Here is a 24,218-nt window from a genome sequence, read left to right on the forward strand (position 1 = left end):
CCCCTCGTCTACTGCGCATGTCCCTCTTCTCTCTCCCCCTCCCTCCCTCCGTCGCCTCGCCTACCGCGCATGTCCCTCCTCTCTCTCCCCCTCCCTCCCCTCGTCTCCTCGTCTCCTGCGCATGTCCCTCCTCTCGATTCCCCTCTTCTCCTCGGCTACCGCGCATGTCTCACCTCTCGCTTCCCCCCGCCCCTCCCCCGTCCTAGCGCGCCTGCCCCTCCGGCTGTGTTGAGGCGCGGCGGTGCGGCCCCGCCCCCGGGCCGGCCCCGCCCCCCGGCGGCGGCGGACCAATGGGAGGGCGCGTGTGCCCCGGGACGGCCCCGCCCCCCGGCGGCGGCGGACCAATGGGAGGGCGCGTGCGGGCGGGAGGCGGACGTGGCCCCCCCCAAGATGGCGGCTGTTGCTTGGCGGGCGGCCGGAGCCCCGCCGGACCCCACCGCCCCGACCCGCTGACGCGCCCCGCCCCCCCCCCCCCCCCCAGCCCGCCGCCACAGCCCCGACGGACCCCCCCCTCCCTCCCCCGACGGACCCCCGACAGCCGCCCGCGCTGGGGCCATGAGGCGAGGCTAGGGGACCGGACGGACGGACGGAAGGAGGGACGGAGGAGCCGCGGGTCGGGGCTGGAAGGATGTTCACTGAGGTAAGAGGCGGCGGCGGAGGCAGGGCCGGGCCGGGCCCCCAGCGCTCCGCGCACGGTCAGCGCGCAACGCATCCCCCGCCCCCACTCGGCCCGTCCCGCCCCTCCCCCCAGGACTGGCCGCGGAAGGAGCGGAGCCCAGCGCTGCGCACAGAGTGAAGCGCACACCGCATCCCCCCCCCCCCCCCCCCCCAGGACCGGCCGGGGAGGGAGCGGAGCACAGCGCCGCGCACACAGTTGAGCGCCCAGCACATCCCCGAGCTGGGGAGGGGGCGGTGATTTATCCCGTCCTTCCCGTCCCTCCCCCACCAGTCGCACCCCACCGGTCAGGACCGGCCGGGGAGGGAGCGGGGCACAGCGCTGCGCACACAGTTCCGCGCTCAGCAAAGAGGGGGTTGAAGGAAAGGGGCGCCCCACCCCGGGACTCGAAATCCCCCTCTCTGTCGCCGGACGGGACGTCCCCAGCGCTTCGCACACAGTGAGCGCCCCGGAAATACGATGGGATGAAGGGAAGGCCGGGGCGGCCCCTCCTCCCTCCCCTTCCCCCTCCAAACCGTGTTGACCCCACGAAGGCCGACCCCCCCCCCTCCAAAAGGAAAAAAAAAAATACAACAAAAAAGGGACCGACCTGAGGGAGGGGAAGAAAGAGAAAAAGGACATTTTTCCAAGGTACCGCAAGGCTCCTCTTTTGCAGGAAAGTCTTTTGCTTCCTTGGAAAAACGCCCCTTTTTATCGCGTCTCCTGCGATAGATGCTTTGGGCGCCTGGGCTGCCGTTTTCGCAGGCCCGAGGGCCTATTTTTTTTTTTTATTTTATTTTGCCCCCTCACCCCGGCGTTTTCTTTCTTTTTTAAGTTTTTTGACTTGAAAAGGGGGCGACGGGGCGACGCGCCCGCAGGACCGAGCGTTGACGTCGACGATCGGCTCCAAAAAACTGGAGGCGACGAGGCCTGTCAATAGGAGAACGGATTCCACGGGCCTTGGCTATTTCGGTCTCCGGGTGGGGGATATCTGGATCGGTTTCGGTGCCTTCATGGTCCTCTGGGCGGGAGGTGGTAGTTCGACCGGGTCGGCGCCGACTGACCGTTGGGATTTTTGCCTTTTTTTAAATTAAGACCCCTTCGCGGCGGGTTGACCGCCTCGGCGGGGCCCCCGCCCGTCTCACATCGAGGGTTAGGAGAGCTGGACGCGTTCTCTACCCGTCTCGATCAATCCGTCTCCGTTCTCGTCTACAGATCTGTCCGTCTACAGCCGTGTAAATAGATCGATATTTAAGGATCGGGACCTCCCCGGGCGTTCTCGTTTTATTAGTGGCGAGCAGCCCGGATACCTTCCAGGCGCCGAATCAAGCGACTGGGCCAAGTCACCCCGCGCTGGCGCCGAAGGGTTGGTTTTGGCCGAGTCCTTCCTCGGAGCTGACGTTCTGCCTCCCTCTTTTGGTTTCACGTTTTGTGATGGATTCATTCATCCGGTAGTATTTGTTGAGCGCCTGCTCGGGGCAGAGCAACGTGCTGAGCGCGTGGGACTGTACGAGGCGGCCCCAGAGGGAGACGATCCCTGCCCGCGACAGGCTCCCGGTCTAGACGGGGGAGACGGCAAAGCGGAGCGAGACGTCGTCATCAAGATAAATAGAATCACGGAGGTGTACGCCTCATGAACGAAATAAATAGGGTGATAAATAATATTTACAGAGAAGCACAGTGCTGAGGGGAGGGGAGGGAAGAGCAGAGGGCGGAGGGGAGGAGCAGAGGGAAAGGGGCGGCTCAGTGTGGGAAGGCCTCCTGGAGGAGGTGAGCTCTCAGAAGGGCTTGGAAGAGGGGAAGAGAGTTAATGTAGACCGCGAGCTCGCCGTGGGCAGGGAAGGAGCCTGTTTATTGTGGTATCGTAACTCTCCCAGGAGCTTAGGACGGTGCTCTGCACCCAGTAAGCACCCACGATCGAATGACCGCCCGGATGGTTTTTGTGTGGGTCGCGCGATGATGGAGGCGACGGGATCGTCGGCTGTCGTGTGGCTCGCGGGCCCGGACGTGTGTCTCTGACCCGACACGGGTGCTGGAGCCTCGCTCTCTGCCCTGAAGATACTCGATAGTCAGTGCGCTCTGTGTATCTTTTTTCATTTGCTCAACAAGGGTCTTCTAGAAAGGTGTTCTCCGAGACAAGCCGATGGAAAATGGGCCTCGCCGTTCGTTTTGCGGAATCTCCGCTGGGTTTTTGTTGGTCACCGCTTTCAAACTTTATTTCAAAGGATTTCTTGCCCTTCCCAAAGACTTATCGGTTTTGTAGTCGCTTTTTCATTTAGGTGTGAAGGCCGGGAGCGGCCATTCATCGGTAACACGAATGCTTCGGTAACGTTTGCTTGTTTGGGGCTTTTTTTTTTTTCCCCCCTCCGGTCATAGCACATTACCAGTACCAGAAGTGGGAGCCCTAAGGATAGAATACTTAACTAGATTAAGTCAAACTGAAAGGGATACATTTCACAACCGAGCAAATTAATGTACTGGGCTTTGGACCCAAGAAATATGATAGCTTAAAGTTTAAAGTACAGCAGAGTGCTTGGCTCTTCGCTAACTTTTCTATCCTGCTACCTGCAGTCAAATTTTAGAGGATTTGAAAATCCTCAAAGTCCTGGTTTTTTTCCTGCAATACGTTGTCACTTAAATGATCTAGTTTTTTTTATGCAGTGGAGGTCTAGGTATAATAGTCGGACTTTTTGTATAGTGGCCTTCATTATTAATGCATCTTTACTGCCTGGGAGTAGAGAAGGTCGGCTGCCGGCCTTTGTCCTCCATAATTCATTCATTCAATTGTATTTATTGAGCGCTTACTATGTGCAGAGCACTGTACTGAGCGCTTGGAATGTACCAGTCGGCAACAGATACAGTCCCTGCCCTTTGACGGGCTTACAGTCTAGTCTAAACATAATGCACACCATGTGTTTGGTTTGGTGTTCTCATAGTTTTCTCTGCTGTTTAGCCCTTTGTTCTTGCTCCAAACGAGGTCAGGAAAATAAATGAAAAATCTAGATGACCAATCATTCAGTGGTATTCCCTGATTGCTTGCTGAGTGCAGAGCACTGTACTAAGCACTTGGGAAGGTACAAAATAATAGAGTTGGTCGATAACGGTCCTTGCCCAGAAGGAGTGAACAGTCAATAATATGATTTTCTCCTCTCTCCCCCCACTATTTTCTAGGGATGAAACTTGAAATAATAGTGAGGGAACAGTTGCTTGGGTATATTTGAGTTCATTTAGCATCCTTCCTGGAAGTTGAAAATTATTTCAGGTGCTAGAGACTCTCATGATAAAGTGGGATGGGTCAGTATGGTCCGCTGTGATTAAAAAGTAACGCCAGAGAAAAAGTGCAGTTGGTCTGCCGCAAAGCACGTCTTCGGTTCCCATTTTGGACGGGCAGTTATTCAAGAAAATTAGGGAACATTCTTCAGACGGTGTACATCTGGATACACCGTGACGGGGCGGCGGTGGAAAAATTGGTTTTGTGGGGGTATGTGAGAAGTACAGAGGGGATTTTTTTCGTGAGCGGGAGGTGCCGTTAAGAGCACGACCCCTCTGTTATAAGGAAATTCCGTTTAATTTTCAGAAGTGTCACACTGGCACATACCAGAAGGGAACTTGGAACACCTGGGCCCTCTTTGTTTTTGCTAGAATGTTTGCTTTAATAGTATCTTTCTGCTTTAGGTAATGCTTAGGTTAGTAATTTCTCTTTTTGGTTACAGCCCTAGTTCTGCCCGTGCTTATTCAAGCTAAGTATTTTTCACCGAGGGTGGTGATTTAATGAGATGAATCTGTTAATGGAAATGTCAAGGAATGTCTCTTTAATACCAACCACAGTAAGCTACCACGTTTTTGTTGTGATTTACGAGTTTCCCCAGGTCGCCTGTGTTGCTTTAGTGTTTTGTTGTTCCGTCTTTCCTTATGTGTCGGGCATGAGCCTTCTCTCTTCCATCATATTCTTAGATTTTGAACCGTGGAGGGCCGGGGAGGCTCCGATTCTCACCTTGCATTCTTTCTCAGGGAGTACTACATCGCTCAGATCACAATAGGCGCTCAGTAAATACTCCACTTCAGCTAGTATACTCAGTTTGTTCTGGGCAGCCCGATAGTACATATAAGCACATACCCCCGTATAAATAATAATGATGGTATTTGTGAAGCGCTTCCTATGTGCCAAGCACTGTTCTAAGCGCTGGGGTAGATATAAGGTAATCAGGTTGTCCCACGTGGGCTCACAGTCCCCATTTGATAGATGCAGTAACTGAGGCCCAGAGAAGTGAAGTGACTTGCCCCAAATCACACAGCTGATAAATGGCGCTGCCGGGATTAGAACCCACGACCTCTGACTCCCAAGCCCGGGCTCTTTCCACTAAACCGTGCTGCTTCTCATGTATTTGTTAAGCACTTCCTAGGGATCAGGCACAGAGCCATTCATTCAATTCATTCGATAGCATTTACTGAGCACTTACGATGTGCAGAGCACTGTACTAAGCGCTTGGAATGCACAGTTCGGCAACAGATAGGGACAGTCCCTGCCCCCTGACGGGCTCACAGTCTCATCGGGGGAAGTCCTGGGGAAGATACAAACTAATCAGACCGGACACAGTCATGTCCCCCATGGGGCTCATAGTTTTTCATCTCCTTTCTCAGGTAAAGTAACTGAGGCACAGAGAAGTGAAGCGGCTTGCCCAAGGTCACACAGCAGACAACTAGCAGAGCTGGGATTAGACCCCAGGTCCTCAGACTCCCGTGCTCTTTCCAGTAGGCCCCACTGCTTCTCATTTTATATATTATGGTCTTTTTACCGATGATCAGAAAAGCAGTTGCTCCTGCTACTTTTCATTCTTTCAGTCTGTATGACATCTGTATTACATCAACTCATCTTGCTTGGAATGCTCTAAAAATTGGAGTAGAATTATCAAAGGGTTAGGGGCATATTTAATTAGGCGAGTAATTGCTCTGGGAAGACCGTTCTCCCACCCTTCCACCCCAGTTTTGATTTTATCTTAGTGAGCAGTCATGGTGGAGTGAATGCTGGACACCCCAGAGTTGCCTTAGAGTATGGACACTGGCATTGCCGAAACAAAGGTTTCTTGGATTTTCATTCGGCAGGGTGGAGTTGAGGCAACTTAAAGTTTACACTTCACGGGCATTATCAACAGCAACCTTTCTAAGCACCTAGAAGTGGCACAAAGGGCACATAATAATAATGTTGGTATTTGTTAAGCGCTTACTATGTGCAGAGCACTGTGCTAAGCGCTGGGGGAGATACAGGGCCATCAGATTGTCCCACGTGAGGCTCCCAGTCTTCATCCCCATTTTACAGATGAGGGAACCGAGGCACCGAGAAGTGAAGTGAGTTGCCCACAGTCACACAGCTGACAAGTGGTAGAGCCGGGATTCGAACCCATGATCTCTGACTCCCAAGCCCGGGCGCTTTCCACTGAGCTACGCTGCTTCCCCATAATGGCTAACAAAGTCAAAGACTTAAAGAAATTTTATTCTTCAGCACTTATTTCAAATAGCTTTGAACTGGATTTAGACTTGAGGGGAGTTTCCCTGGAGCAAGTTTTGTTTTCAGCAGTTATTTTAATGCTGTGTGGCTTGTAGAAGCAGCGTGGCTCAGTGGAAAGAGCCCGGGCTTGGGAGTCCGAGGCCATGGGTTCGAGTCCCGGCTCTGCCACTTGTCAGCTGTGTGACCGTGGGCAAGTCACTTCACTTCTCTGTGCCCCAGTTCCCTCATCTGTAAAATGGGGATTAACTGTGAGCCTCACGTGGGACAACCCGATGACCCTGTATCTCCCCCAGCGCTTAGAACAGTGCTCTGCACCTAGTAAGCGCTTAACAAATGCCAACATTATTATTATTATTATTATTATTGTAGCCTATTGTGTAGGTCCCCCGCGATTCTTTGTGATGCCGGTAAGGCGGGCGTTCTCTAGTGTACTGGTGAACATAGAAGTTTTCTTTTATTTGTGTAGAGGAGGAGCGGGTCTTAAAAATCATAAAACAGGATTATTGTAATTTTAGGATACGCCTGAGTCTGTATCTTGAAACACTTGAGTAATTACCGTACTCCAGAGACACTGGTGTTCATATCCGGTTGCCTCCCCCTTCCTGTAATTTTTTTTACTGCCCGTCTCCCCTGCTAAACTGTAAGTTCTTGGGGGGCAGCTATCGCCTCTATTCCCTCCGTCACGTTTTCTCGAGTGCTTAGAATAGTGCTCTTTACCGAGTAGGTGCTCAGTACGTACCATTGACCGTTGGTCTGTTGATTCTATTTATTGCTGTTGTTTTTGTCCGTCCGTCTCCCCCGATTAGACTGTAAGCCCGTCAGTGGGCAGGGATTGTCTCTATCTGTTGCCGATTTGTCCATTCCAAGCGCTTAGTAGAGTGCTCTGCACAGAGTAAGCGCTCAATAAATACTATTGAATGAATGAATTGATTATCGATTGATTCATTCAATACTCAATCAATTCATTCATTCATTCAATAGTATTTATTGAGCGCTTAGTACAGTGCTCTGCACATAGTAAGCGCTCAATAAATACTATTGAATGAATTGATTGAGTATTGATTGATTGATCGAGGAAGCCCTTGTTCCAGAAGTCTTAAAGTACCTTCTAGATATTTTCATTAATAATATTTTACAGTGCTCGTGTGAGGCAGGGGTCTTGTAGTATACCTCTCCCCCCAGATTGGGGCATTTGAGTTGCCTTGGGACACTCTGGCCCGAACTGATTTGCTCCAGAGTCCATCTCTATAACCTGCCCCATCTGCCTACTTGGACATTTTTTAATCCAGGATCCTTCCCTTCTCAGAGAGGGAATATTGGAGTGAGGTTAGCCGGTTTTTTAACGATGGGCTTGATGGACGGCGTCACCCCACGTTGCGGTTAGCATTGTTTAACGAAGGGCTTCAATAAATTCCTAGGCGACAAGTCCGGGTTCTAACCCCTGCTCCGCCATTTGGCTGCTGTGTGACCTTAGGCGAGTCTCTTAACTTCTTTGTTCCTCTTCTCTAAAATGAGGGTGAAGCCCCACGTGGGACAAGGGCTGGGTCCAACCCGATTAGCTTGAGTCCGCCCCAGGACGTAGTACCGTGCCGGGCACACAGTAAGCACTTAGCACGTGCCCTTAAAAAAAAGTCCTTGATAGAGGTCAGTGCGTGTTAACCGTGAAGGTAGATGGCATAATAATAATAATAATAATAATAATGTTGGTATTTGTTAAGCGCTTACTATGTGCAGAGCACGGTTCTAAGCGCTGGGGGAGATACAGGGTCATCAGGTTGTCCCGCGTGAGGCTCGCAGTCTTAATCCCCATTTTGCAGATGAGGGAACTGAGGCCCAGAGAAGAAAAGTGATTTGCCCACAGTCCCACAGCTGACAAGTGGCAGAGGCGGGATTCGAACCGATGACTTGTGACTCCCCAGCCCGTGCTTTTTCCACCGCTCCATGCCGCTTCATCATTCCGGTGTCCTTTGGATGCCGCTCCTGGGGACAGAGCGGTGGTAGGGGAGGTGTTTCCGAAGATTTTCACGTTACGGAAAACTCTTCCGGGGCTCAGCTCTCTGGACCGGCTCCGTACGTCAGGGCAAATCTGCTCCTTCTGAAATGGCATCGCGTCGTATCGGGTCAGAGGTGTGCCGGGAGGAGAATGTTTCCTAATTCCTCAGTATTCTACTGAAAATTATCGATGAGCCCACCGTATGTGTTCTGATTTTTAAATTGGGAATGGAACCTCCTATTTTTGACTCACCTCGTGTATTAAGGTCAGTAAATTCCCCGGATAGTCCGGATCGGGAAAGAGTGTTAGGAGGATCCGATGTGACGGGTTGCGTAGTTATTCCCGATTTTTTAGGACTGTGACTTTGAGCTGTCATTCCAGTTGTCTTTGGGGTAGCCCGATCATAGTCTCAACGGGTGTCGTTCGGTACGTCCTTAAGTTTAATGAAAGTGATAATAATGTTGGTATTTGTTAAGCGCTTACTCTGTGCAGAGCACTGTTCTAAGCGCTGGGGGAGATACAGGGTCATCGGGTTGTCTCACGTGAGGCTCACGGTTAATCCCCATTTTACAGAGGAGGGAACTGAGGCACCGAGAAGCTAAGTGACTTGCCCACAGTCCCACAGCTGACAAGTGGCAGAGCCGGGATTCGAACCCATGAGCTCTGACTCCCAACCCGGTCTCTCTCCACTGAGCCACGCTGCTAACCTGCTGCTAATGAATTGATTCATTCATTCAATAGTTATTTATTGAGTGCTTACTATGCGCCGAGCACTGTATTAAGCGCTTGGAATGTACAATTCCGCAACAGATAGAGAAAATCCCTGCCCGTTGACGGGCTTACAGTCTAATCGGGGGAGACAGACGGACAAAAGCAAGACAATTTAATCACGATGAATAGAATCAAGAGGAATAGATGAATGAATCTGGAGCTAATTCTGCACCCTTGTCATTTTTCGTCACCAAAAGGCCGCAACTCTTAAATATCATTATTGAGGTCTTGTGGGAGTAGACCCACGAGGGTAGCCGGTGGGTTTATGGGGTGAGGCCAGAGATACAGTTCGAAGAGAAGAAGAACTCTAAAATAAAATAAATTCAGTATACTATTCTGCAAAGAGCACACGGTGATTGGCCTACCTCCGGTAGGACTTGTGCCTGAGAGGTTTTTTTTAAAAAATAATGGTATTAAGTGCGTCCAGTGTATCAAACACTGTTTTAAGGATAGATGCAAGTCCCTGTCCCGCCTGGGGCTCGCGGTCTAAGTGGGAGGGAGAACGGGATATCCCCATTTTACAGTAGAGGAAACCGAGGCCCAGGGAGTTGAAGCGACTGGCCCAGACAGGTGGCAGAGCTGGGATTAGAACTCGGGACCTTCTACCTCCCAGGCCCGTGCTCTCGTCACTTGGCCGCGCCGCTTGCCGGTAGTTTGCAGGCGGGATGATGGTTCGTTGTGCGCCGTCCCACACTCTCACTCCCCCCGCGGAAACCGCCGTGCCCTCTCCTGATGGGTGCGCCATTGTGGAATGTGGACTCGAGCCGTCGTGGAGGGATGCGCGCAGCGTCTTAGGAGAAGTGTAGTAATACGCCCTTATTTCTTGACTCTATTTATTTGCTGTTGTTTTAATGAGGTGTTCATCCCCTCGACTCTATTTATTGCTATTGTTTTTGTCCGTCCGTTTCCCCCGATTGGACTGTAAGCCCGTCAGTGGGCAGCGACTGTCTCTATGTGTTACCGATTTGTACATTCCAAGTGCTTAGTACAAGTGCTCTGCACATAGTAAGCGCTCAATAAATACTATTAAGTGAATTCAGTAGTATTTATTGAGCGCTTACTATGTGCAGAGCACTGTACTAATGAAATGAATGAATGAATTTCCCCCTCTACCTTCCCCTCTGCATTAACTGTACATTTCGCTGTGTACCCCTCAGTCACACTGCTGCTATTAATAGTAATTATGGTATTAATTGCCGTAATAATCTGGGGTAGATACAAGATCGTCAGGTCAGATAGTCCCTGTCCCACATGAGGCTCACAGTCTAAATTCAGTACTTTCAGAGAAGCAGCGTGGCTCAGTGGAAAGAGCACGGGCTTTGGAGTCAGGGCTCATGAGTTCGAATCTCAGCTCGGCCACTTGTCAGCTGTGCGACTGTGGGCGAGTCACTTAACTTCTCTGGGCCTCAGTTCCCTCATCTGTAAAATGGGGATTAAGACTGTGAGCCCCACGTGGGACAACCTGATTCCTCTGTGTCTACCGCAGCGCTTCGAACAGTGCTCTGCACATAGTAAGCGCTTAACAAATACCAACATCATTATTACTTAGGTGAAAGTTCTTCTACTCTTTCCTCTCTCTGTAATGTATTTTAATGTCGTTTCCCCCCGTCTAGGCCATAAGATCTGTGTTGGCGGGGATCGCGTGTATACCAACTCTTGTGTTTTTCCAAGCAGTCGGTGCAGCGTGGCTCAGTGGAAAGAGCCCGGGCTTGGGAGTCAGAGGTCATGGGTTTGAATCCCGGCTCTGCCACTTTGCAGCTGTATGACTGTGGGCAAGTCACTTCACTTCTCTGTGCCTCAGTTACCTCAACTGTCAAATGGAGATTAAAACTATGAGCCCCACATGGGGCAACCTGATCACCTTGTATCCCCCAGCGCTTAGAACAGTGCTCTGCACATAGTAAGCGCTTAACAAATACCACAATTTTTATTTTATTTTTAACTTCTCGGTGCCTCGGTTACCTCATCTGTAAAATGGGGATTAACTGTGAGCCTCACATGGGACAACCTGATTACCCTGTGTCTGCCCCAGCTCTTAGAACAGTGCTCTGCACATAATAAGCGCTTAACAAATACCACAATTTTTATTTTATTTTTAACTTCTCGGTGCCTCGGTTACCTCATCTGTAAAATGGGGCTTAACTGTGAGCCTCACATGGGACAACCTGATTACCCTGTGTCTACCCCAGCTCTTAGAACAGTGCTCTGCACATAATAAGCGCTTAACAAATACCAACATTATTATTATTATTATTATTATTACAGTGCTCTGCACACGGTAACTGTTAGAGAAGCAGCGTGGCCTCGTGGATAGAGCATGGGCCCGGAGTCAGAAGGACCTGGGTTCTAATCCTGGCTCCTCCACTCATCTTCTCTGCGCCCCACTTACCCCATCTGTAAAACGGGGATTAAGACCGTGAGCCCTCCGAGGGACGTGGACTGCGTTCCAACTTGATTAGCTTGGGTCTACCCCAGGGCCTAGTGCAGCGCTTGGCACATGGTAAGTGCTTAATAAATGCCATTAGAAAAAAAAAAGGGTCTGCCCCCATTAAGGGTTCACTAAATACCACTGATGTGTTGGTTTTTTTTTTTACCCCCACCTTCTGGCGAAAACAAAACCAAGCACACCAGCTGCAAAATGAAATCCCAGAGAGGGTTATCCCGCAGCGGTCTTCCGCACAGTGAGCCGAGCTGATTTTGAAGTGAGACGAGGGTCATCGGAGCAGGGCAAATGCAGGTGTGGGGCGGGGGCGGTGGTGGGGGGGGGTGTGGGTGGAGGGTGGCTAGGTGACGACACGGCTTCGGGGCCCTACCTCTTCACCCGCGCGTTGGTGTCGGAGTAGAGGTCGCCCATATGGCAGGCAGAAATGGTCCCTGACCGGCGATGTGTGGACAAAATGCACAATGCAGAGCGTTTTTCAAAGACTCCGTCTTCACCTCTGAACCGTAAGCTCATTGCAGGCAGGGGATGTGTCCTTTTGTTGTTATATTGTACTCTTTCGAGCGTCTGGGACAGTGCTCTGTACACGGGAAGCGCTCAGTAAATACAGTTGAAAGAATGACCGACTCTCCACGCTCCCGGATGCAGTCGCACCCTCAGAAGTATTTGTCTTTAAAGCGGGATGAGCCGTCTAGTACTTGTTGATTCTGTAACCTATCTTGTTTCCTGCCTCGCCCCAAGGAATTCAAATACTGGTGTGGAAGGATTGATAAACCAGGTTAGAAGTACAGTCCACGTCTGGAGAAATGCTCGCGTAGGACACTTGGAGAAGCAACGTGGCCTAGTGGAAAGAGCACAGGCCTGGGAATCGAGAAGACCCGGGTTCTAATTCCAGGTCTGCCACTGGTCTCCTGGTCACTTGGGCAGGTCTCTTCTCTGTGTCTGTTATCTGTTAAAAAAATAAAATAATAATGAGGATTAAATCCTCCTCCCTCCAATGTAGACTGTAAATCCTATGTTGGACAGGGACTGTGTCCAGCCTCGTTACCTTCTGTCTACCTCAGTGCTTATTCATTCATTCAGTAGTATTTATTGAGCGCTTACTATGTGCAGAGCACTGTACTAAGCGCTCGGAATGGACAAATTGGCAACAGATACAGTCCCCGCCCATTGACGGGCTTACAGTCTCCAGTGCTTAGAAAAGCGCGTAACCAGTGCCATTTAAAAAAGATACTTTTGGAATTGGAAAGGAATGTAGTTTTTTTGACTCTTCACTAGTTCTTTCAGTGTTTGTCAGTGCTGTGAATTCTTTTGTAAACCGGCACCGGTATATTTATCTAAACCTATGTAACTATTTACTTGTTTATGTCCTTCGGAGCCTATGGGAGGAAATGTCAAGCTTTCGTTAGCGTAGTTCACTTTACGAGTTCAGAAAAATTGAAAGGAGTAATTGGAAGGAAGTGTGTGGGAGTGATTTAATATGTAAAACTCATGTTTTGCTGGAATTTTAAATCTACAATCTGGAAATTTAGAGCATTTATACTTTTTAATCCTATGTGGTCAGACGTACCGTTGGGTCATCGTCCTCAGTATCAACGATTAGAGGCCTATTATAAACTGCTGGAAAACAAAAAAAGGAAGAAAATAAAACACAATCCCTGTGTTAGAGGAGTTAGCGTGGTGTGCACTGAATCAGGCGCTTGGGGAACAAAAAAATTGAAGTAAAGGAAACGGTCTGCATCGAGCTTTAGAGGCAAAACCGATCGGGAATGGTGTGGTGTGTGTGAACCTAGTACTGAAATATTTAATGGTTAGAGTCAGATCGATGGTATCGATTGAGTGCCGACCGTTTGCAGAGCTCCGTACTAAGCGCTTGGGAGAGAACCGCGCCACAGAGTCGGTAGATTCGTCCTCTGCCCACAGCGAGCTCGCAGTCTAGAAGACGAGCTCGCAGAGGGTATAGGCACCATGAAAAACCAGAGGGAGACGGAGGAGCGTGCGCAAGGCGTGAGCCCTTGGCCGGGCCCCTTCCACCGGACCCCCGAAGTTCGCCACTTGGGAGAGAGGTCCCCAGTCCCCTATCCTTACCCTCGCCCCCCCCAAAACACCTGACTAGGACTCCCTTTTTCCTCTTTTTCTCCAGCTAGGACACTGAGGACCAGCCGTCCCTTAGCAACCTACGGTCAGAGCCCGCCGCCGCGGAGAGAAGCGGCCCGGCCCCTTCCCCACCCCCGGCCAGACGGACCTCCTCCGTCCTCTCGTTCTCCGGCCGAGGACGGGAGCGGAAAACGTTGGCAGTTGCCCCGTGGCCGCCGCCGCGGCTGCTAGACCCTGGGACGCCTCGAACGTCGTCCCTCTTGTCGTAGCTGTCACGGTCCTTGTCTTTCATAATAACGTAATCATAGTAACCGTGGCATTAAGCGCCTACTGTGTGCCGGGCACCGTACCAAGCGCCGGGAAGGTACGAGATGATCGGGTTGGACACGGTCTCTGTCCCATATGGGGCTCGCACTCTTTTACAGATGAAGTAACTGAGGCACAGAGAAGTGAAGCGACGCGCCCGGCGTCACACAGCAGACAAGTGGCGGAGCCGGCATTAGAACCCAGGTCCTTTGACTCCCAAACCTGGGCTCTATCCATTAGGCCACGTTGCTCCCCAGCGCGCTCTCATCAAGCGCTCTTTTTATTAGAGTGCCCCGCCCGCCCACACCCAGTGCTAAATAAACACGATCGATTGAAATGGTTTTTGTGCTCTCATCCCTTCGTCCTCTTTTATGTGTGTCACTCGACCTCCCCTTTTTAGGAGCTTGTGGGAACTCGAGATCCAGGGGCCGCGTCTAACTTTGCCCAGGGCTCAGCACGCCACTCGGCACCAAGTAAACGCTTCGTAAATATCCTCATGATGTAGACGTGAATTCGGATATTTTACATATGTTGTAATTGAGGCGCTGATGAGTTGTGACTTGCCCAGGTTCGAACGTAGGCTGTGAGCCGGGATTAGAATCCTGGTCCTTCTGACTTCCAGGCCACATCATTGTTGGCAGTTACGAGATACTGTCTCAAATTCCATACTCTATGATATGGTGCTACTTTGAAAACTAGCACAACAGTTTTTGTTGCCGAATTGTACATTCCAAGCGCTTAGTACAGTGCTCTGCACGTGGTAAGTGCTCGATAAATACCGTTGAATGAACAGGCAGATGAGCACCTCCCCCCCCCCCCCCAAATCACCCTGTTGGTCTGTGAAAATAAATAATAATTTTAAAAAACGTTATCCAGATTTTACTTTTTATAAGTTGAAGACTTTAAAAAGCTAGAAATAAGATTATAATAGCTAACACTGGTTAAATGTAACGGATTTTCAGATTTTGATCGTAAAAGGGCTATAACTCCAATTGATAATTTTCATAGGTAGGGCTATCAACATATAATTTCAAAGATTAAGTGTTTAGGGGTAATGATTTTATCATATGGTGAGTCCAAATTGTGAAATGCCCTTTTGTGAATTTCACGGTGTGGCAATATTTAGAAGGGGAAGTGTGAACACTTATATTTTTAAGTGTTTGTGTGCCATATTTGGATGATTTAAAGATAGTCTGATCAGACATTCTGGTATTTAGAATCGAGAACGATTAGGGTGTTCCGAACGATCTTTCAATGTCTGCAAGCGATCTAGGTCAAATACGGTGGATTCGGAAGAGTTTAAAAGGAACAACTTCAAACCTTGACTTGCTCCCTTTAATTCCCCCCCCCCCCCCCCGCCCCAACCCCCCAGCACTTACGTATCTATCTGTAATTTCATTTATTTGTGTTGCTGGCTGTCTCCCCACCTCTGGACTGTATATTCGTTGCGGGCAGGGAATGTCACCGTTGATTGTTATATAGTACTTTCCCAAGTGCTTGGCACGCAGTAAGCGCTTAGCAAATACCATCGAATGAATGAACCCGACCTGGCATCGGGAAGCCCCTTGCGCTGCGGGCACCTTCTGTAACGCCGCCGATCTCGTCGTGGAAATTAGACGTGAAGTATCGTGGGCGGGGAACGTGTCTACCCATCCTGTTATATCGAAGTCTCCCAGGCACTTAGTACGGTGCTCTGCGCAGTGTAAGTGCTCCATAAATACGATCGATACTGATAAGAGCTTCCCAATGTGATGGGAGCCATAGAAACGTAAATACAGAAAAGTACCCGGTCATTAAGGAACTCTGAGTTTAAATTGGATTGCACTAAAGCCATGCCTATAATATAGAAAAGGAGATAAAAAGGACTTCCCCGAGCGATCTAGCCAACCAGAAGCAGCGTGGCTCAGTGGAAAGAGCCCGGGCTTGGGAGTCGGAGATCATGGGTTCGAATCCCGGCTCTGCCACTTGGCAGCCGTGTGACTGTGGGCGAGTCGCTTCACTTCTCTGGGCCTCAGTTCCCTCATCTGTAAAATGGGGATCAACCGTGAGCCTCAGGTGGGACGACCTGATGACCCTGTATCTCCCCCAACGCTTAGAACAGTGCTCTGCACATAGTAAGCGTTTAACAAACACCAACATTATTACAGTGGGGTGAACTCTGTCTCACTCCCTTCCCCTCTAGACTGTAAGCTCGTGTGGGCAGGGAATGCGACAGCTATATTTTACTCTCCCAGGTGCATAGTACAGTGCTCTGCACACAGTAAGCACTCGATAAATACCTTTGATTGCCTGACTCGGTCCAGATGGAGGTGGTGCAGAAGAGGGTGGCTTTTAGGCGTTTTCCTGCCCTAAGCTCCTACCCTAGCCACTATCTGATATTATAGATATTCTGTCACATTCCTTTTGATATTTTCCGGTTCCTCCGATCTGGACCGAGGGCCCTTCTGAATTTGGCCAGAAATCCTCGTTTTCCCGGGGCATCCGACCGTCTCAAACCGTCCCTGCCTGGGGAACCGGTATCATTCAGTCGACGGTATTTATCAAACGCTTCCTCTCTTCAGAGTCCTGTGTTAAACCACTTGAGGAAGCACGGTAGGTAGTGGGCATGATCCCTGCCTTCAAAGAACTTACAATTCAGTGAAAAAGAGACACCAGGATAAATTGCATATTGAAGGAACCAACGGAGTACAAAATACCTATCTAAGTGCCAAGGGGAGACAGCGCGGCCTGGTGGAAAGAGCACACGCGTCAGAGGACCTGAGTTCTAATCCTGCCTTTGCCACTTGCCTGCCGGGTGACCTTGGGCCAGTCGGTTAACTTCTCAGCCTCAGTTTCCTCCTTCGTACCGCGAGGATTTAATACCTCTTCCCCCTTCTACTTAGACTGTGAGCCTCAGTTGGGACGGGGACCGTCCCTGACCTGATTAACCTGTATCTGCCCCAGCTCTTAAAATAGTCCTTGCAGCGTGGCCTAGCGGATAGAGTACGGGCCTGGGAGTCCGGAGGACTCGAGTTCTAATCCCAGTCCCGCCACGTGTCTGCCGGGTGATCTCGGGCAAGTCACGTCTCCGTGCCTCAGTCGCCTCGTCTGTAAAATGGGGATGAAGACCGTGAGCTCCGTGTGGGACGGGGACGCCGTCCTACCCGATTAGCTTGTATCTACCCCAGTGCTTAGAACGGTGCTTGGCACGTAGTAGGTACTTAAGAAATACCATCATTTTGCCTAACGGATACCAATAGTATTATTATTGTCATCGTGATTAGCGGTGAGGGGAGATATGACTACCCGAGTCTTTTCTCCTTCCAACAAGTGAGGACAGATGCGATTCCTGCGGGATCTCAGGAACCCGGGCAACTCCGGACTCGAAGAAAAGCTTTAGCTAGCGTCCCTCCCCGAACCTTTCCACGCGCGAGAGCACTGGGCAGTGTATTCTCGGTGTACCTGCTTACTAGGATAGAGCAGCCGTAAGGGAGTAAGTAGCCCATGTGTTTAGGTGAGGGAGAATAAATGAGACAGCCCAAAAGCCCAAAGGAAAAATGGTGGTGTTTATTCTCTAGGCATGTTTTGCTTTCTCATTACTTCCCTTTGGTGGGTGATTGCCAGATGGGAGCTCAGTGCGTAGAATAACCTTGGAGAGCGGAGGATTCATCTTTCAGTTTATAAATCATCACAGGTGGCTCAATCTTTTTTTTTTTTAAAAAAAAAAACACCAAATAGGCAAAAAGGGCTAAATGTAAAAGCTAAGCTTAAAGCGTAGCTGGAGAGCCCATCGTTTTATTCGGTAAAGCGCTAAGAAACTTCATGCGTGGGACTGAAGGAAAATTCAGTTGTTAACTCAGCAATGACTGCCTTTTTGAGTAGTTTTCCTTGTGTCAACAAGTTGCCTGACTACTTGTTTTTGTTTTGCTGTCTGTCTGCCCCTTTTAGACCGTGAGCCCGTCGTTGGGCAGTGATTGTCTCTGTCTCTTGCCGAATTGTACATTCCAAGCGCTGAGTACAGTGCTCTGCACACAGTAAGCGCTCAATAAATACGATTGAGTGAATGAGGGAAGTTAGTAAGTAGTGTGGAGTTCTCTACTGGTGATTCAAGGCAGACTGTATTTCCCCACCGCTTTTTTCTCTGCCTCCTTTGGGTTTCTAAGGTAGCCCTGGGGAGAGGAAAGGGAGCCGTGTCGTCCTCTTTCCTCGTAGGTTCCCCCATCCCGCCCCTGCAAGCCCCGCCCCTTGGAAGTTGGGCAGAATCGTCGGGGTTGTGAAGGGGAAGGATGCTCTCGGACTGAGCCGGAGCCCTGACGCTGTAAAAGCCGGAGACCCCGAACGGAACTGGGCTCTGTTGATTTTTATGGCTTTGCTGTTTTGATCCAGTTGATGACTAGATAAGAATTGCATCCAGAGGCAGCGTCGTTTATTTCTCTGAATGTCAGGAGGATTCATTAGTTTGGTTTGCAAAATATAAATATCGAGGCCTTATTCATCAGAGACTGTAGAGTATCATCCCATAAGAAATTCCTTTCAGTATCCCCATTAATAATAATAATAATAATAATAATATTGGTATTTACTACGTGCCAAGCACTGTTCTAAGCGCGGTGGGGGATACCAGGTGATCAGGTTGTCCCATATGGCGGGAAGCAGCGCGGCTCAGTGGAAAAGAGCCTGGGCTTCGGAGTCAGAGGTCGATGAGTTCGACTCCCGGCTCGGCCGCTCGTCGGCTGTGTGACTTTGGGCGAGTCACTTCACTTCTCTGTGCCTCAGTTACCTCATCTGTAAAATGGGGATTAACCGTGAGCCTCACGTGCGACGACCCGATGACCCTGTATCTCCCCCAGCGCTTAGAACAGTGCTCTGCACGTAGTAAGCGCTTAACAGATACCAACATTATTATTATTATTATTATTGTGGGGCTCACCGTCTTCATCCCCCTTTTATAGATGAGGTAAATGAGGCCCAGTGAAGCGACTCGCCCAGAGTCACACAGCTGACAAGCGGCGGAGCCGAGATGAGAACCCGTGACCTCTGACTCCCAAGCCCGCGCTCTTTCCGTTCGATGCGTGGGGGCTTTTATTACCTTTTATCACTGAGGAAACCGAGGCACAGGCATGTGAAATGATCAGCGGGTGCACAGCCAGTGGCGGAGCCAGGACTAGAGCCCCAGTCACCAGAATTGTGTCTCATCTTGCTTTCAGTAGATCGCTGTCGCCATGGGGTATTTATTTAGCGCCAGCTCCGTTGAGAGTGCCGTAGTGACAGTTGAGGAATCAGTCGGATTCCGTTTCGGGGTGGTTTTCCCAGCCCCGAGCTCTAGATGGTACTTCGAATCCCACCTCGGGTATTCCTGGGAAGAAGAAACGGAACCTGTGGGCCCTGGCCCGGACGAATTTAATGTCTTCATAAGCTGAGAGAAACTGAAGAATTAAGTGTGAAAATAGAGAGTAGTTTAGATTAAGCTCCCTACCTACTAAGCACAAGATAATGGGAGAATTGGGAAAAGGGACAATTAATTGTTTTAATGAGGCGATTAGTGTGTTTTTTTTTAAATGTGTACTCTGATGTTGTGGGTTCTGAAAATCGAAATCGAGCCATGTAAGATTGGTCTGATCATATCCTATGCAGGAAGTAATTACTATTTTCTTGGAGATAAATTCACTTTCTGGTCCATTATATTACCGTTTCAAGCCATTATTATCATTTTTTTAATAGGTGAACAATTTACTTGAGAAGCGTGCAGAATTCCCATCCGTCTAGGCCTTTTTTTTTAGGAGAGGGAAGACAGCAAGCAAGGGCTTTCCCTAACCCATGCTGGGTTTGTTTTCTCATGAAAAAAAACAAAACAAAAACACAATCTCCCCCCCCCCCCCCCAAAACAACCAGAAACAGTGGAAACCATATGCAGTCCCCATCCGATTCCTAAGGATGCCGAAAAGAAAACAAAAGCCTATATGTGCAAATCCTTGACAATATTGGCATTTGAAAGGTAGGGAGTGCAATTAACTGGTTGAAATATTGGTTGCGGAGAAGGTCGAACCACCTCTCTCCGTGTGGACCCCCCTGCCTTTTTGCGATAGTGAAGAACTGAGGATGGGCCAAACTCCCCTTTTTCCAGACTCCCCAAGTTCACTCAATCTCGTGTGAAGCAGCATGGCACAGTGGATAGAGCGTGGGCCTCGGAGTCAGAAGGTCATTGATTCTCATCCTGGCTCTGCCCCTCGTCTGCTGGGCAAGTCACTTCACTTCTCTGGGCTCCGGTGTCCTCATCTGTAAAATGGGGATTGAGGCTGTGAGCCCCACGTGGGGCAGGGACCGCGTCCAACCCGATCTGCTCTTATCCACCCCCGCGCATAGTAGAGTGCCTGGCACATAGTAAGTACTCCAATACTCCAATTATTATTATTATTTTTTACTATCTCTCGGGTCCCGTAGGGAATGAAAGCAACGCCCAGGGCTGGTTCCCTACAGGGATCCTTTCTACCCAGTTCTGTGGTGGTTAGAAAACGCAGACTGGCCTGCAGTGTTCCTGGAGAGGTGCTCTTATCGAGCCACAATGTTCCGCCCAACTGTAAAACTAGAGTCGATCAAGGGGCTAATAATAATAATAATAATGTTGGTATTTGTTAAGCGCTTACTATGTACAGAGCACTGTTCTGAGCGCTGGGGTAGATACAGGGTGATCAGGTCGTCCCACGTGAGGCTCACAGTTAATCCCCATTTTACAGATGAGGGAACCGAGGCACAGAGAAGTGAAGTGACTTGCCCAGTCACACAGCTGACAAGTGGCAGAGCCGGGAATCGAACCCATGACCCCTGACTCCGAAGCCCGGGCTCTTTCCCCTGAGCCACGCTGTTTTTATTGAGCACTTACGGTGGGCGGAGCACTGAATGCGCGGGGAGTACGATACGGCGGAGTTGGTAGACACGTTCCGTGCCTACGGAGGGTGTACAGTCCGCCGCGGGAGACGGACGTCAATGTAAAAAATACAAATATGTATATTGGTGCTGTGGGGTGGAGGGCGGGGTGAATCAAAGGGTGTAAATTCAAGCGCATGGGTGACCCAGAAGAGAGTGGGAGAAGGGGAAATGAGGGTTTAGTCAGGGAAGCCCTCTTGGAGGAGATGGGCTTCGAATATGGCACCGGGGGCGAGGAGAGGGATGGTCGGGCAGATATGGAGAGGGAGGGAGTTCCAGGCCAGAGGCAGGGTGTGGGCGAGGAGTCGCCAGCAAGCAATTAGAGGAGCAGCGTACGTGGACTGGGTTGTAGTAGGAAATCAGGGAGGTAAGGTAGAAGGGAGAGTGAAGTAGATTTGTGAAAAGCTTACTGAGTGCCAAGCACTCTGCTAGATGCCGTGGTGCGTACCAGATGATGATGATAATAATGTTGGTATTTGTTAAGTGCTTATTAGGTGCAGAGCACCGTTCTAAGCGCTGGGGGAGATGCCGGGTAATGGGTTGCCCCACGTGAATCAGGAATAATGACGACAGTGATATTTGGTAAGCGCTTACTACGCGCCAAGCGCCGTTCTTCGCACCGGGACAGATACGAGGTCGTCGGGTCGTCCCACGTGGGGCTCGCGGTCTTAATCCTCATTTTGCGGATGAGATAGTTGAGGCACAGAGATGTGAAGTGACTCGCCCCAAGTCACCCGGAGAAGCGGCGGAGCCTGGGTCAGAGCCCGCGACCTCTGACTGCCGAGCCCGGGCTCTTCCCACCGAGCCACGCCGCCTCCCTACTAATAATCAGGTCGGACGCGGTCCCCGTCTCACGTGGGACTCACAGTCTGAGTAGGAAGGAGGAGGATCGGATCCCTGTTTTAGAGGTGAGGCAACTGATGGGACCGAGTTGACATTCGGCGTGGCCATCTGACTGCTGGAATGTCCCCAAGGTTTTCAGACCTCGATTATTTACGGGACCCGGTTGGGGAAACTCCGAGAGCATCGCTAACCGAGTTGTCACCCCACCGCAGTGACTTGGTGACATCTGTCCCCTCTTTTCATTTGTCATCTCCCTCTTTTTTTTTTTTTTTTTTACCCCCAATGGTATTTTTTGAGCGCTTACTCAGTGGAAAGAACCCGGGCTTTGGGGTCAGAGGTCATGGGTTCTAATCCCGGCTCCGCCGCTTGTCAGCTGTGTGACTGTGGGCGAGTCACTTCACTTCTCTGTGCCTCAGTCACCTCATCTGTAAAATGGGGATGAAGACTGTGAGCCCCACGTGGGACAACCTGATTCCCTTGTGTCTACCCCAGCGCTTAGAACACACAGTGAGCGCTTAAGAAATACCGACATTATTGTTACCCCAGCGCTTAGAACAGTGCTCTGCACACAGTAAGCGCTTGACAAATACCAACATTATTATTATGTATCAAACACTGTCCTAAGCCCTGGGGTAGATACAAGAGAATTAGACAGGACACAGTCCCTGTCCCACGTCGGGCTCACGATCTAAAAGTAGGAGGGGGAACAGGAGAACCGAGGCACAGAGAAGCTGTGACTTGCCCAAGGTCACACAGCGAGCACCTGGCAAAGTCGGGATTACAACCCGGGTCTTTCGGCTCCCGGGGCTGGGCTCTTTCCACTGGCCGTGCTGCTTTTCTCTCGTTCCTAGTCTTTCTTCTCTTTTTGTTTTCATTTTCTCATCGCCCCGAGGCCTGTGGCCGAGAACGAGAATAAGCCAGACGGAATCCCGGGATGAGGGAAAGAGAGGAGAAATAGAAACGGTGACCGAGTGCCACGGATTCAGCCCTTGTCAGTCAGGTCCTGACTCCATTCTAGGAGACGCCGTGTGCCGGAGCCCAGTTCCCACGATCATCTCAGAGTAGTGAGGTTGGGAGAGGCCCGTGCAGCTGTCCGTTCAAGGACGGAATAGCATCGCTCGGGTTTCTCCGCAGACGGCGGCGGCCCGAAGGGGCCCGTCAATAGCCCCTCGGGGAGTTGGAGCCCGAGTTTCCATTTAGCGGAGCCGTTCCACGTGGAACGAGAAACGATTCGGCGTGATAGCGCCGTCGCTCCCCATTTTGACGCCCACCCTGAGGTCGAGGGCGCGCGCCCGTGGGCCGCCCCTCTTCGCCGCTCCGTCCCCCCCCCCGCTCCCGTGAGAACTGGAAACTCCTGGAGTTTCCGGCTCACGGTCCCAACTCTCCTCCGCTCTCTCAACTGGGTAGTACGCTGCCGTGCCCTCGGGAAGCGCTCACCCCACGGCCGGATGGACGGTAGAAAGCGTTCTGTCGCTCCCCGCCCCCCGCTGTGGGTTCCCGCCCCACGGCAGCCCAAAGAAGCGGGACGGAACGGGGCGCACGCTGGGATGGCCACAGAAGGCAAGCGTTTCTGCCGCCTGGAGTTTGGAGGAGAAAGACAGGATTTCCCGAGTAGGAACAGGCCGCGTGAGCGGAGAAGACGAGGCACGTGACGCCGTCGGTTCGTCTGCCAGTTCTCTCGCGAAGCATTTCGCTGATCTGCCCTTTCCTCTCCTCCTGTAGCCACTACCCTGGTTCAAACACTCCTCATGTTCATTCAATAGTATTTATTGAGCGCTTGCTACGTGCGGAGCGCCGTACTGTGCGCTTGGAATGTACAGTTGGGCCACGGAGAGAGACGGTCCCTGCCCAGTGACGGGCTCACAGTCCGAACGGGGGCGGCAGACGGCAGAGCCAAACAGGACAAGACAAAAACAAGACGACAACGTCGAGATAAATAGAATGGAGGAGATATAAACCTCATGAACAAAAGCGATACGGTAATAAATAATATAAACAAATGAGCACAGTGCTGAAGGGAGAGGAAGGAAGGAAGAGCAGGGGCTCGGGGGGTCGGGGACCCCACATAGCACATCACATCATCTGGGTTATTATGTTATCCGCTTTGTATTTATTGAGTGCTTAATGTGTGCAGAGTACTGTGCTAAACTCTTGGAGAATACTACATAATAGGCGTAACGTTGGTACGTGTTAAGCGCTTACTATGTGCAGAGCACTGTTCTGAGCGCTGGGGTAGATACAGGGTCATCAGGTGGTCCCACGTGAGGCCCACAGTCTTCATCCCCATTTTACAGATCAGGTAGGCGAGGCACAGAGAAGTGAAGTGACTCGCCCACAGTCACACAGCTGCCAAGTGGCAGAGCCGGGATTCGAACTCATGACCTCTGGCTCCCAAGCCCGGGCTCTTTCCACTCTGCCACACTGCTTCTAAACAGACACGTTGCCTGCCCACTGTGAGCTTACAAAGCGCTGTGTTGCCGGGAGCCACTAGATTTGTAAACTCTTTGAGGGCAGGGTGAACCGACTCACTTTGCATCGAACTCTCCCATGTGTTTAGTACAGTGCTCTGCACCCAATAAGCCCTCAAATGCCATTGATTATTGTCGATTTATTTTAGAAGAGTGTGTGTGTGTCTGTTTTCCCCGGTGCGGGCTGGTTAATTACCTGGGTCTTCTTCAGACGTTAGTCCGTAATGCCCAGCAGA

At 50.7% G+C, this 24,218-nt stretch overlaps 1 protein-coding gene across 3 annotated transcripts in view; it reads left to right on the top strand.

The window, feature by feature from the left end:
• The first annotated feature begins 518 nt into the window (after window positions 1–518).
• The window catches only part of SNX13 (sorting nexin 13), a 124,094-nt gene continuing 100,394 nt past the window's right edge, over window positions 519–24,218 (top strand). For all 3 annotated transcript variants that reach the window (XM_039912934.1, XM_029070226.2, XM_029070227.2), the window contains exon 1: window positions 519–640. Coding sequence is in view for 2 of the 3 variants with exons in the window: in XM_029070226.2 (XP_028926059.1) it covers window positions 629–640 (12 nt within the window). In the remaining variant the exon portion in view is untranslated. The remainder of the gene's footprint in view (window positions 641–24,218) is intronic.

Source organism: Ornithorhynchus anatinus, chromosome 8 (genome assembly GCF_004115215.2).
Source record: "Ornithorhynchus anatinus isolate Pmale09 chromosome 8, mOrnAna1.pri.v4, whole genome shotgun sequence".
NCBI classification, from domain to species: domain Eukaryota; kingdom Metazoa; phylum Chordata; class Mammalia; order Monotremata; family Ornithorhynchidae; genus Ornithorhynchus; species Ornithorhynchus anatinus.